General features: G+C 41.4%; 1 protein-coding gene across 1 annotated transcript in view; it reads left to right on the forward strand.

The window, feature by feature from the left end:
- The first annotated feature begins 2857 nt into the window (after window positions 1–2857).
- The window catches only part of LOC126336360 (dehydrogenase/reductase SDR family member 11-like), a 61405-nt gene continuing 50157 nt past the window's right edge, over window positions 2858–14105 (forward strand). Inside the window, exon 1 of the mRNA XM_049999954.1 lies at window positions 2858–3035. Within this exon, the coding sequence (XP_049855911.1) occupies window positions 2904–3035 (132 nt within the window). The 5' untranslated portion in view covers window positions 2858–2903. The remainder of the gene's footprint in view (window positions 3036–14105) is intronic.

The following is a 14105-nucleotide window of genomic DNA, read 5'->3' on the forward strand; positions in this document are numbered from 1 at the left end:
GAGGCTACTGTGTAACTGCCTACTTGCTCGTCATTTGAAAGGACGCACGGATTAATTCAACAGCTGTCCCAGCAACTGCGTGCTTGGTGTGGCAGCCCGGCATCGAAAGCAAACTCCGCTTGTCGTATTTCTCGATTGTTACATTGTCAGTTGGTCGCAGTTCACAATCACGCCGAAAACGACGTCGTACCAGTGTAACAGACTTTAGTTCGCGAGAAGAGGTACACACTATACCTTCTAATGGATTTCAACATGGCTACTGAGGCGCGTTTCCTGCACAATGCCGTTACGCGCATGCGCACACAATTTCAACTGCCGCAAACGCAGAAAACATTCCGAGTTACCATACTTATAGAAGCAAACTGCCAATAAATATCTCAGTTACGTCTACATTTAGGATTGCCATAATCCAAGGACGAAAATCAAGGCCAAAATCGGATATTATAATGATGTGGTTAAAACACGGATCGATATGTTCAGTAATTTGATCACTTATAATACTCATTTGTATGCTTTCTACAAATGATAGGCATTGTTTACTATTACGTACCTAAAATGCACTGTATTTAACCCCACACTTTGCAAATAGCCTGATGTTCGTTTCTTCCACGTTTAATACTTGGAAACGCATTAACATATTCAAAACGAGGATAATGGAATGTAGTCGAATTAAGTCGGGTGATGCTGAGGGAATTAGATTAGGAAATGAGACACTGAAAGTAGTAAAGAAGTTTTGCTATTTGGGGAGCAAAATAACTGATGATGGTCGAAGTAGAGAGGATATAAAATGTAGACTGGCAATGGCAAGGAAAGCGTTTCTGAAGAAGAGAAATTTGTTAACATCGAGTATAGATTTAAGTGTCAGGAAGTCATTTCTGAAAGTATTTGTATGGAGTGTAGCCATGTATGGAAGTGAAACATGAACGATAAATAGTTTGGACAAGAAGAGAGTAGAAGTTTTCGAAATGTGGTGCTACAGAAGAATGCTGAAGATTAGATGGGTAGATCACATAACTAATGAGGAAGTATTGAATAGGATTGGGGAGAAGAGTATGTGGCACAACTTGACCAGAAGTAGGGATCGGTTGGTAGGACATGTTCTGGGATCACCAATTTGGTATTGGAGGGCACCGTGGAGGGTAAAAATCGTAGAGGGAGACCAAGAGATGAATACACTAAGCAGATTCAGAAGGATGTAGGTTGCAGTAGGTACTGGGAGATGAAGAAGCTTGCACAGGATAGAATAGCATGGAGAGCTGCATCAAACCAGTCTCAGGACTGAAGACCGCAACAACAACAATCGAAAATGTACTTTTCGTTTCGACATTTTAAATTTCAAATTCTGTGCAATAACAACTCCAGAAGTACACTTCGCACAGCTGTATGTTAACTTTACACGACGAAAGAATATCAGATACTGACAGCAGAGACGTTGTAAACCAACATCAGAAAAGTGAAACGCTCGCAAAGAATCGATTGTTGCTGTGGTGTCACCGCCAGACTACACTTGCTAGGTGGTAGCCTCTAAATCGGCCGCGGTCCGTTAGTATACGTCGGACCCGCGTGTCGCCACTATCAGTGATTGCAGAGCGAGCGCCGCCACACGGCAGGTCTAGAGAGACTTCCCAGCACTCGCCCCCGTTGAACAGCCGACTTTGCTAGCGATGGTTCACTGACTACGTACGCTCTCATTTGTAGAGACGACAGTTTTTCATAGTCTTCAGCTACGTCAAAAAATAGCTCTGAGCACTATGCGACTTAACATCTGTGGTCATCAGTCCCCTAGAACTTAGAACTACTTAAACCTAACTAACCTAAGGACATCACACACATCCATACCCGAGGCAGGATTGGAACCTGCGACCGGAGCGGTCGCTCGGCTACAGACTGTAGCGTCTAGAACCGCAAGGCCTCTGCGTTACTTCATTTTCTACGACCTAGCAAGGCGCCATATTCTTCAAGAATGTATTCTGAACTGATAATATTGTGAATCATGTACCGTCAAGAGCGACGTTCATCATTAATGCATTAAAGTTAAGTGTCAAACTATTACGTACGCTTTCTTAATTCTAATTCCTTGTCATGTTCCAGACTTCACATCAGTATAGATCTTCCCTCTTCAGGACAGCCTGCGTGAGCTAAAACGCGTGCATTTCGGCCTCCCCTCGTAAAACGGTGTAGGCTCTTCAGCCAACTACAACAGTTGCACTGCTTCCACAGTCTGTTCTGAAAATAGCCGAGCTATTCTGAAGTGACATGGAATATCAGCACAGGTTTCAACGGCTATCGTCAAGTTTGCAGGAGTTATGAAAAGCGGAGGCCAGTGACAAAACGTGCGTAAAAATTTTTTTTTTCTTACTAGCAATTTTTTTCGCGGAGATTTTCCTCTTCGTCCAGGGCACCCGTCTTCGAGCATAAAATCGCGGACTGTCCGCGAAATTCGCGACGTATGGCAACCCTATCTACATTTTATATTTCTAACACCGACAGCCCGTTTATGGGTCCACCCACACGTAAAATCTAATAAAATTAAAACAGAATTAATACATAGGCATTTACGAAAATGGGGAGTTTATTTAATAAATGTATGGCTCTGGAAGAAACCGGTGATGTGAAATATGTACCGAAAACAAGAAAGAACAACTGAGTATGTTCTCGATTTGTGTGAATGATGCTAATTTTTTTCCAGTGAAACAGAAGGCAACAGAGTACTCGGCTACTGCGAAGCAAACGCTCGCTCCATCCAGCTGTTAAGTTTACAGTGTGTCCCACTCTACGCGGTAGGGGTGGGGGAGGGGTGGGGGGTGACCTTGAGCCGGGCTTTATAATTAGCGAGACCGGCTGGCCGCCGTGTGAGTCGCGTCGCAAATAGCAGACACTGCAGACGGCGACGGCTGCGCAGCATGGAGAGGTACAGGGGACGCGTGGCCATGGTGACGGGCGCCAGCGCTGGCATCGGCGCCGCCATCACGCAGGCCCTGCTCAGGGAGGGGCTCACCGTCGTGGGCGTGGCCCGGAGGGCGCACAAGGTTAAGGTGAGGCCGCTGCCATTGTAGACCAGTATCAAAAATGGTTCAAATGGCTTTGAGCACTATGGGACTTAACTTCTGGGTCATTAGTCCCCTAGAACTACTTAAACCTAACTAACCTAAGGACATCATACACATCCACGCCCGAGGGAGGATTCGAACCTGCGACCGTAGCTGTCGCGCGGTTCCAGACTGTAGCGCCTAGAAACCCTCGCCCACCCCGGCCGGCTGACCAGAATCACTGACGTCGATCTGCAGCACGACTTTGGAACATAGGCTCTGTTACGTAATTACGAAATACGTCGAAGAAAACGCTCTATTGCAGCGTAGCCTGTTGAGGCGCTCTAGTCTAGGAGGTCGGACAGATACTACAACACACATACAAAATTTGCAGTTCATTTTATTAAAACTCTTAAGATAGAATACTTAAATTTAGAAATAATCTTTTTCTACGAAGATGACATGTAATTGTTACTGTCACTGTTGCTTAACAGTTAGCACTTCGTTCGACACAGAATCATGGTAGAACATCAATGTACGTTGATACAAAGTTCTGCTGGGGCACAATGAGCACAAAACTCACTTAGTATTTGTTTTCAACGACAGTAACTGTAATAGAAAGTTGACACAATGTCCGCGACTCACGTAATTACATTCGTTGTTTTTAAACTTGTCGTTTTTTGGGACAAATTTGGGAAAAGTAAAGCTTTCCCTTTCATGCTCACTGTGTCCCATACAGGGGCAGAGTGAATAGTTACTGGGGCCACTATGAGCTAGGGCATGCGACAATGTATCGATATCCTAATACATCGATATTTATTCCAACGCATATTGGTATACATGGGAGATATATTTCACACACTATATTGATACAAAAATTGCAAAGTCGAGTGGCGATATTTTTATTTTATATTATATTTTTTTCTCAATTTGCGGTAAATATTTGAACTTGTTGTTTTGAAACTATAGTAGAACATAATTTTACTTTCACTATGTGAAGGAGTCTTACTACTTATTCAGCTTTCACAAATTCCAGTTTTTCACTTTGACTGTGTGAAGTAAATATACACAATGTGGCCAAAAGTATCCGGACACGTAGCTGAAATGGCATACAAGTTAGTGGTGCCCTCCATCGGTAATGCTGGATATCCATATGGTGTAGGCCCACCCTTAGCCTTGGTGAGAGCTTTCACTCTCACAGGCATATTATGTTCAAACAGGTGCTGGCAGGTTTCTTGGGGAATGGCAGCCCATTCTTCACCGAGTGCTGCACTGAGGAGAGGTATCGATGTCGGTCGGTGAGGCCTGGCACGAAGTCGGCGTTCCAAAATGTCCCCAAGGTGTTCTATAGGATTAAGGTCAGGACTCTGTGCAGGCCAGCCCTTTACAGGGATGTTACTGTCGTGCAACCACTCCGCAACAGGCCGTGCATTATGAACAGGTGCTCGATCGTGTTGATAGATGTAATCGCCGCCCCCGATTTGCTCTTCAACAGTGTGAAGCAAGAACGTGCTTAAAACATCAATGTAGGCCTGTGCTGTGATAGTGCCATGGAAAACAACAAGGGGTGCAAGCCCCCTCCATGTAAAACACGACTACACCACCGCCTCCGAATTTTACTGTTGGTACTACACAAGCTGGCAGATGACGTTCACCGGGCATTCGCCACACACAAACCCTGCCATCGGATTGCCACACTGTACCGCGATTCGTCACTTCACGCAACGTTTCTCCGCTGTTCAATCGTCCAATGTTTACGCACCTTACATCGAGCGAGGCGAGGCATCACACAAGTGACACCCAATCACCTGACCACGTTTGAAGTCCGCGAGTTCCGCGGAGCGCCCCATTCTGCCCTCTCACGACGTCTAGTGACAACGGAGGTCGCTGATATGGAGTACCTGGCAGTAGGTGGTGGCACAATGCACCTAATACGAAAAATGTATGTTTTTGGGGGTGTCCGGATACTTTTAATCACATAGTGTATATGGCACAAAAGAAATCCAATTACACTGAGGGGGTGAATGGAATAACAAGATTCCGATGTGAAGTAATTGCACACCAGAGGCGTTAAGACAAAGTTTTAAACGAAGCTAGTGTGCTGTTGCTTCACATCGGCATTCTTCAAAAGCAGTTGCTGAAAACGACGAACAAGTTTCTAAATGACAAGACTGATCTTTGCAGAGGGCTGGGACATGTGAGGGGAAATGATGTCGTAGTAGGCGTTCGGTGCTCGGCGCTACTATCAGATACTGTAACTTTTAGCTTCACCACGCAGTTTTGACACTACATCTGTTAGGTCACTGGTGTTGACAGAAATTAAAAAAAAACAAGGAAGTCGACGTAAAGTGTTCCGGAAAAAACCGATGTGTGACGAAACCGAACGACTAATCCATCGTATACCTTTTACTGTGCGACTTACATGAAGTTATCATTGTTAGCAAAGCGGTTACTGACAGGCGTGAACGTGAATCGTTTTCCTTTCAGTTCTTGCTCTAAGGGGAATAGACAAACTGCCTTCTTGTTGATGTACAGAATATCTAATAATAAATCAATTCTTAAATTTACTGCTTTATACCTGGCTTTATATTTACAATGTGCAGCTGATACTTTTTATAGGCAAGTACATCGAGATTTGCTTCTGCAGTATTTCGGTATATCGATACCGTCCTCGATACATCGAATGCGGTAATGATATTCTTGAAAATATGTAAGTCTCGGATTCCCGATATTTTTAAAAATATCAGCAGTCCTACTGTGAACACACATTTCGGGAAGTAAATTATTGACACGAAAATTTCTTTCCTCATAATTAACACATTTATTTCAATATTACACAAATATTTCCACATTTTTACTAAGCATTGTGATAACACAAAGAGACCGGAAAGGCTAGAAAATTATTACAACGCTTACTACCTCCAGCATGCTGGGGCTTCGTTACTTTACACACAATCATTGACACTAAAGAGGGTGTCACTTTCTTTTGGATTATTCACCATAATGTAATGGTTTTCACTTTTATGTTATTTCTTGAGGTACGACACTTTTACGATTTTGTTTCATTGTCGGTAGAACCAGTATGGCAACAATTTGCCAAAACAGAGTCTGTTTTTGTAGTCTCTTTACATTCGCCACAAAGTGACCATTCTTTTTGTGATCTTCAGTTAGCGTTGTGAATGTATCGTGCCCTTCTTCACTACTAGAAAAATCGATGTCATCGTCTCTCATTCAACTCAATTTGCACTTCTACAGCAGAGTCATCACTGTCGAAAACAAGCTGCGTCTCCACCCTGACTGTTTGATTCACAGGAATCTCTTGCAGTCCCCTTTGCTTTCTTCTGCTATTGTTCTACAAGTTCTTGTTTTTCTGGGGTTTCTCTCAAGATCCGTGTTTGTCTCTTTTCCTTCTGGCCGCTGTACTTTTCTTTGGTAGTGTGTTTGGAAATGGACTGAATTCTTGAGGAGTCGCAGGCAAGCACAGTGCTCTCCATTGCCATCGTCTCTTGGCTGGGTTCAATCTCTTTGAGAATACAGCTATAGTATCAGCATCTGACTTTCTGGATTAACTAAGTTCCAAAATATTTCAACGTAACGCAAAACTATAACCAATTGAAATTCGCAAAAACACATCTGTGCTTTCATCCACGATTATTGCAGCATAATTGGCACGTTTTACTTCATTACGAACTTCATCGTTGTACACTCCCAATGTGCATTGCAGTAGTTCGTTCTGAACAGTCTTAGAAATGCCTTTGAACACTGATGCTTGACTGAAAGGAACTTAGAGACCTTTATCCTGTTCTGCACTGAACTGAATTAGCTCAAGAAAAACCCTCTTATTTTGAGAGGCATCAGGTTCAGAGGCATCAGATTCATCGAGTTCCAAAGCTAAACAGAAGCAAATACAGTTTACAATCAAATTCAATATATATCCATTCTTTTCTACACGTTTGTTGTGGGTGTCAGTAGTTTGTCTATATTGCGAATCTAATTTCTGCTGAATGTTGGTTTTGTCTAGAAATGAAAGACTAAGCACATTATTCTCGTGTCGCTTTGACATTTCATGTAATTTCATTTTAGACCATATATAATATCAGTTATTCCGTTCTTACAGCAATGAACATCACCCCTCACAAATACATCTGTTCTTTCGGTAAATTTCTGGATCGAAAATACGACATCGATTTTTTGTTTGCCGCTGCAGATTGAGATTCGGGAGTGGTCTATCTAGTGTTTTTTATCTGAGAGTCCTGTCGCCAAATGACGTTTTTATTACAGGAACGTACGAGTATAAACAGAAATACTACACATTTGCTTGGAAAAGAGATGCTCAGCAGGTGGTGAACACATTTGTTTTTGTTCTGTATACCAATATTGAAAGAATGCCTCTTAATTTCAAAATCTTAATAGCATAAGTATATTCAAATTACATATAGCTACTTATATCGAAGTTTAAGTGTATTATTTGCGTATTAGATTTAATTAAACATTAATTAGCGATTAGGAATGCATAAGCATTAACTTGCAAAAAGATTGGATTACAAGAAATCTGGGCCCTGATGTATTCTAAAAGGATCGCTAGATGTCAGATCTTGCTTCTATAGGTCCTGCACTATACTGCTCTCTGGCGGAAGGAGCGTAAAACTCAGAGTCAGTTTGGCTGTGGCTCCACTACGCCATAAGAAGCATGCAGAAACTAATGGCCGAGCCTTTCACACAGCGCTTTACGAGGGCAGATGGTGGCAATCTGCCGTTCGCTCCAAGCGTCAGAAAACTACCGCGAGAACGTGCGCGGCGAAACGCGCCTCTTCAAATCAGAAAATAAGTGCTCCGAAACAATGTTTTATGCGCAGTTCGCACAGATTTCTATTTCCTTCTCTTTTTTTTATATACAACTGGTGACACGGCACAGCGGCACTACCTTAGAAGCCGCCCCTGGTCGAAACGTTTTGAAACACGTTCCAGACTCATCAGGTGGAAGTGTCAACAAGAATGTTATTTTCTGAATCGTGCGCAGCTACATACTAGCATTCTTGTGCTGACGAAAATAACGAAAATCGAAACATAAGCTAGCGAAATGATTACAGAACGAAAGATCGTTATGTTTTAGGATACCTTACATTGTACTGCCTTAGGGTGTAGAGGGCATTGCTGTATCTTGGAACACTTACCTGACACCTCTAACAAGTCTTGCAATAGAAGTTTAATATGCTGTATTATTTCATTTTGAACTGACAGCATCCACTTTATATGTGCCACAGTTCTTTTCTGAAATTACAGGAATTGCACCAGAAAATGATAGCCTGTTTAGTAAGAGTGTGGTAGGTATTACACAAAAATTATAAAAGATATCGACTTTGTTCTGTCATATTCCAACAGAAGGAACCTTTGTCCTTCATGCAGTGTCCATAAAGCATTATTGTATCTTGAATTTTTTATTGAGATGCACAAGAAAAGATAGGAGTGCAACTTAACGTGTAGCGTTTATCAAACGTGTTTGATGCCGACTACCAAATGCTGGTTCTTCGACAAAAATGAAGGTCGGATGTTGCAGGAAGATAATGATTCGAAGCACTGCAAAAAGAAGAAAGGTGTTCAGATACTGGAATGGTTCTTACAGCCTCCTGACGCTAATCTTATTGAAAATGTATGGTCTTGCATTAGAAAGAAGTTGCACCGAAAAACAATCTTCACTTTAAAACATCTGTCATCGCAAATTAGACGCATTTGGAGGTCCTTCCACGTGTGAAAAACTTGGTTGCAAGCGTACCTCGGAGATGCGAAGCAATTATCGAGGCTGCGGATTACTGGAAGTATTATTAATTACTCTAATTGCACTTATCATTTATTCATATACTGTGTATGTATATGTTTCAGTTTGTTGTCAAATACGTTTTTCTGCTGATTACCTGACCACGACTTAACAGACTGTAGGTTTATTCCAAACTTGAAACTCTGTTCTGAGGTTAACATGGCCATGTATTAATTGCGCAGACAAAGTTGACACTCAACGCGTTGGCTGATGGGAGCGGCTGTAAATGGGAAATGAATTTGCACTCGCTCCCATCAGCCATCGCGCCGAGTGTCAAGTTTGCTTGCGCGTTTAATACATCACCATGTGTAACCTCAGAACAGTGTTTCACAAGTGTTCTACTCAAGTGTAAAAATCTAGAAAATGTTGTCAGTGTTATATTTAACAGTCTATGTTCCACATTATTCCTCTACTGCACACCAGTAACCAGTACGAGAAATCAAATCAAGAAGTATCATCAGAATTCAGTTACAAACTGAAAACAGTTTTAAATAGACGCTACTGGCAACTAACGCGAATATACATTTTCCAGTCAGGGGAAGTTGTTAAGACATTAAAGAAACTCATTTCATTCACAAGTACCACATGTTCCATGGTAGAAGAGTTTCTGTTTCCAGGAGCAAGATGGTGCATGACTGACGAAATATACCTTAACCATCCACATGGTATGTAACTAGATTAAAAAAATATATTGAGGTTGTCTGGAAAGTAGGGACGTTTACTAAAATGCTACATAATAGACAAAATTTATTGAAAATGTGATGTTTTTTTTTACGAACACATTATGTCACTTCTCTCATTTAAGTGTGAAAAATTATATCTTCCATATAACCACCCAAGTCCGGAGTGCAACAAGCAATGCGTTTACTGAAGTTCTCCATAACACGTTCACAAACATCTGGTGAGATGCCGTTAACAACCTTTTTAATTTCATACTTCAACTGGTGTATTATTTGTGGTTTGTTCATGTAGAGTTTTGATTTCACAAATCCCCACAAAAAAGTCACAAGGCATAAGATCACATGATTTCACAGGTCATTCCTGGTTGCCAAGCAAAGAGATAATTTTTTGAGAAAGCTTTCCATTCAGGAGAGCAACCGTTTCACGGGATTTGTGACATGTCGCACCATCATGTTGAAACAGAAAATCGTATTTTCATCAATAAGAGGGAAAAAAAAACCAGGAAGCATGTTTCGGTAACGTTCGCCAGCTGGCAGCTGTCATCATTTTCAAAAAAGGACGGACGGATCACTCCTCCTGGCCAGAACCCACACCACACAGTCGTGCATTGTGGACGCATCTCGTCTTCCACAATCACTCGCGGATTTTCGTCATCCCAAATTCTGCAGTTCTGCTTATTGGCACATGCATTTTCAGATCTTTTCAAAGGGTTTCCTGCCGTGAACTTGGTGATAAATTCAATTGTTGAACTCGTCGGCGAACAGATTTTCGGGGGTTACGGTCTTGTCATGCACGCCACCAGTGTTTTCTTGTGTTTGAACAGAATGCGGTCATCCTGTTTTATTAACGTTTGAAACAGAACTCGTGGTCTCAAACTTCCGGATCAGCTTACGAACTGATGACGCACGTATACATCAAACAAGAATCCTCACCACCACAAAAGTTATGAGGCTACTAATGGGAAGGATCGCAGATAACAAACACGAAAAAACCATGGCTGCCAACCGCCATATGAATAAATGACGCAAAATTCAAATTTGTTCTTACTTCCCGGACACAGCACATATTTACACACAAAGCACAACACACAAACTCGGTCTTACAACAACAAAAACAATAGAAAATGCCTGAAAGTGCTCATAACGTTTTCTAGTGCACGTTCTGACCAGTGACTCAAAATTGGTCACCAGATGGAAACACCGACAAGGAAACATCATATGTGGCCTTGCACACTATCCTCCACGTACAACACTCTTCCCTACATGGCAAATCAATTTCGACAACAAACATTTCAGCCAGAACTCACAGACACGTACACACTCACATACTATCCCACCGACATCCCCATCCACGCACGTACCTACATACACATACACACACACACACACACACACACACATACACACACACACAAGCGTGCACTTGGGGACACAGTAAATAAACAATGCACGTAAATAGAAATACTCTCACTTTGCCATAAGGCGATGTTTGGCATGATTAATATATTTATGCGGTATTTCGAAGTTATAACGGAAATTTCAAGATATTGCAGAGGGTGCCCAGAGGAACAAACTGAAAATAAAATTTTCCTAATCTCTTGTAAAATGTGGACTTGAACACACCCTATGTCAGCCGAGCAGCACTTACCGCCATCTCGGCCAGTGGAACACAGTCACAGTGAGCTGAGACACATGAAAAGCAATTAAATAAAATAGGCTAATTCTTCTTCTCTTGAAAGGAAACCTACATACAATAATACAAGGATCTTTTCATATACAGTGAACTCAAATTCTTGGTTGCCTACAAGTTTATGTATTGTACATTTAATTAAAACCTACAGTCCAGTCTCTCTGCTTTTCACTGAGTTTACTTCAAGTAATATAAAAAGAATGGAATCTGTGCATTAACTCAAATTCCTACCTTCCTTGATCTCCAGTATCTAATTTCATATTTAAAATGACCAAGCATATAATTTACATATTACAAAGACAAGAGAAATGTGATCACAATAACATCACATGTTGTTATTGTGATCTTCAGTCCAGAGACTGGTTTGATGCTGCTCTCCATGTTACTCTATCCTGCGCAAGATACTTCATCTCCAAGCACTTACTGCAACCTACATTCTTCTGAATCTGTTTAGTGTATGTGGTGTCACCGCCGGACACCACACGTGCTAGGTGGTAGCCTTTAAATAGGCCGCGGTCTGGTAGTAAACGTCGGACCCGCGTGTCGCCACCATCAGTGATTGAGGACCGAGCGCCGCCACACGGCAGGTCTAGAGAAACTTACTAGCACTCGCCCCAGTTCTACAGCCGACTTTGCTAGCGATGGTTCACTGACAAAATACACTCTCATTTGCCGAGACGATAGTTAGCATAGCCTTCAGCTACGTTATTTGCTACGACCTAGCAAGGCGACACAATAAGTTATTATTGATATTGAACCATGAAATGTCAAGAGCGACGTTCACCATTAATGGATTAAAGTTAAGTATTCCACCAGCTACGTCCGTTTTTCTAAAGTCTAATTTCCTTGTCCTGTTCCAGACCTCACGCCAGCCTGCGTGAGCGAAAACGTGTGCCTTTCGGCCTCCTCTAGTAACACGGTGTTGACTCTCCTGCCAACCACAACAGTGTACTCATCCCTTGGTCTCCCTCTACGATTTTTACCCTCCATGCTGCCCTCCAATACTAAATTGGTGATCCCTTGATGCCTCAGAATATGCCCTACCAACTGATCCCTTCTTCTAGTCAAGTTGTGCCACAAATTTCTCTTCTTTCCAATTCTGTTCAATACTTCCTCATTAGTTATGTGATCTACCCATCTAGTCTTCAGCATTCTTCTCTAGCACCAGATTTCGAAAGCTTCTATTCTCTTCTTGTCTAAACGATTTATCGTCCACGTTTCACATCCATACATGGCTACACTCCATACAAATACTTTCAGAAACGACTTCCTGACATATAAATCTAAACTCGATGTTAACAAATTTCTCTCCGTCAGAAACGATTTCCTTGCCATTGCCAGTCTACATTTTATATCCTCTCTACTTCGACCATCATCAGTTATTTTGCACCCAAATAGCATAACTCCTTTGCTACTTTAAGTGTCTCATTTCCTAATCTAATTCCGTCACATCACCCAATTTAATTCGACTACATTCCATTAAACTCGTTTTGATTTCGTTGATCTCCATCTGATATCTTCCTTTCAAGACATTGTCCATTCCGTTCAGCTGCTCTTCCAGATCCTTTGCTGTCTCTGACAGAATTACAATGTCATCGGCGAACCTCAGAGTTTTTATTTCTTCTCTATGGATTTTAATTCCTACTCCAAATTTTTCCTTGTGTTTCCTTTACCGCTTGCTCAATATACAGATTGAATAACATCGGGGATAGGCTACAACCCTGTCTCACTCCCTTCCCAACCACTGTCTCCCTTTCATGCTCCTCGACTCTTATAACTGCCATCTGGTTTCTGTACAAATTGTTAATAGCCTTTCGCTCCCTGTATTTTACCCCTGACACCTTCAGAATTTTGAAGAGGGTATTCCAATCAACATTATCAAAAGCTTTCTCTAAGTCTACAAATGCTAGAAACGTAGGTTTGCCTTACCTTAATCTATTTTCTAAGATAAGTCGTAGAGTCAGTATTGCCTCACGTGTTTCAAAATTTCTGTGTAATCCAAACAGGTCTTCCTCGAGGTCGCCTTCTACCAGTTTTCCATTCGTCTGTAAAGAATGCGTGTTAGTATTTTGCAGCCGTGGCTTATTAAACAGATACTTCGGTAATTTTCACGCCTGTCAACACCTTCTTTCTTTGGGATTGGAATTATTATATTCTTCTTGAAGTATGAAGGTATCTCGCCTGTCTCATACATCTTGCCCACTAAATGGTAGAGTTTTGTTAGGCCTGTCTCTCCCAAAGCTGTCATTAGTTCTAATGGGATGTTGTCTACTCCTGGGGTCTTGCTTCGACTTAGATCATTCAGTGCTCTGTCAAACTCTTCACGCAGTATCATATCTCCCATTTCATCTTCATCTACATTCTCTTCCATTTCTATAATATTGTCCTCAATAACATCGTCCTTGTATAGACCCTGTACATACTCATTCCACCCTTCTGCTTTCCCTTTTACATAATTACAAGTTGTATTAAATTCACTCAAATTATATTACTAAATCGCCATGAAATTCCCCAAAACGCCATAAAATTATTCTCTCTTGTTGGAATGTTCGCATTATTTTTGAGTCATCGTTATCAGACAATTACCAAAAATACTTTTTCTTCAATGTATCATCATTACTGTAAACCATTCATTAGTCAGAAAAGAAATAGAAATTTCCAGTAGCATGTAAAACCATGTAAAACCAAATATGCAGCAGTACGGTATATGATTATTACTACTACTTCATCAAGATATTATCCCATCAGTGAACTTCCCATTTTCAGTATCTCAAATTACATATGTAAATAGCACCAAATAGGGCCTAACTCGAACGGATTTTCACTGTAACAGAACCACATCTACCTGTATATAGTTAGCATCAAATGGATTGTTCATGTCTGTTAGTTTA

This window comes from Schistocerca gregaria, chromosome 2 (genome assembly GCF_023897955.1).
Source record: "Schistocerca gregaria isolate iqSchGreg1 chromosome 2, iqSchGreg1.2, whole genome shotgun sequence".
Lineage (NCBI taxonomy): Eukaryota > Metazoa > Arthropoda > Insecta > Orthoptera > Acrididae > Schistocerca > Schistocerca gregaria.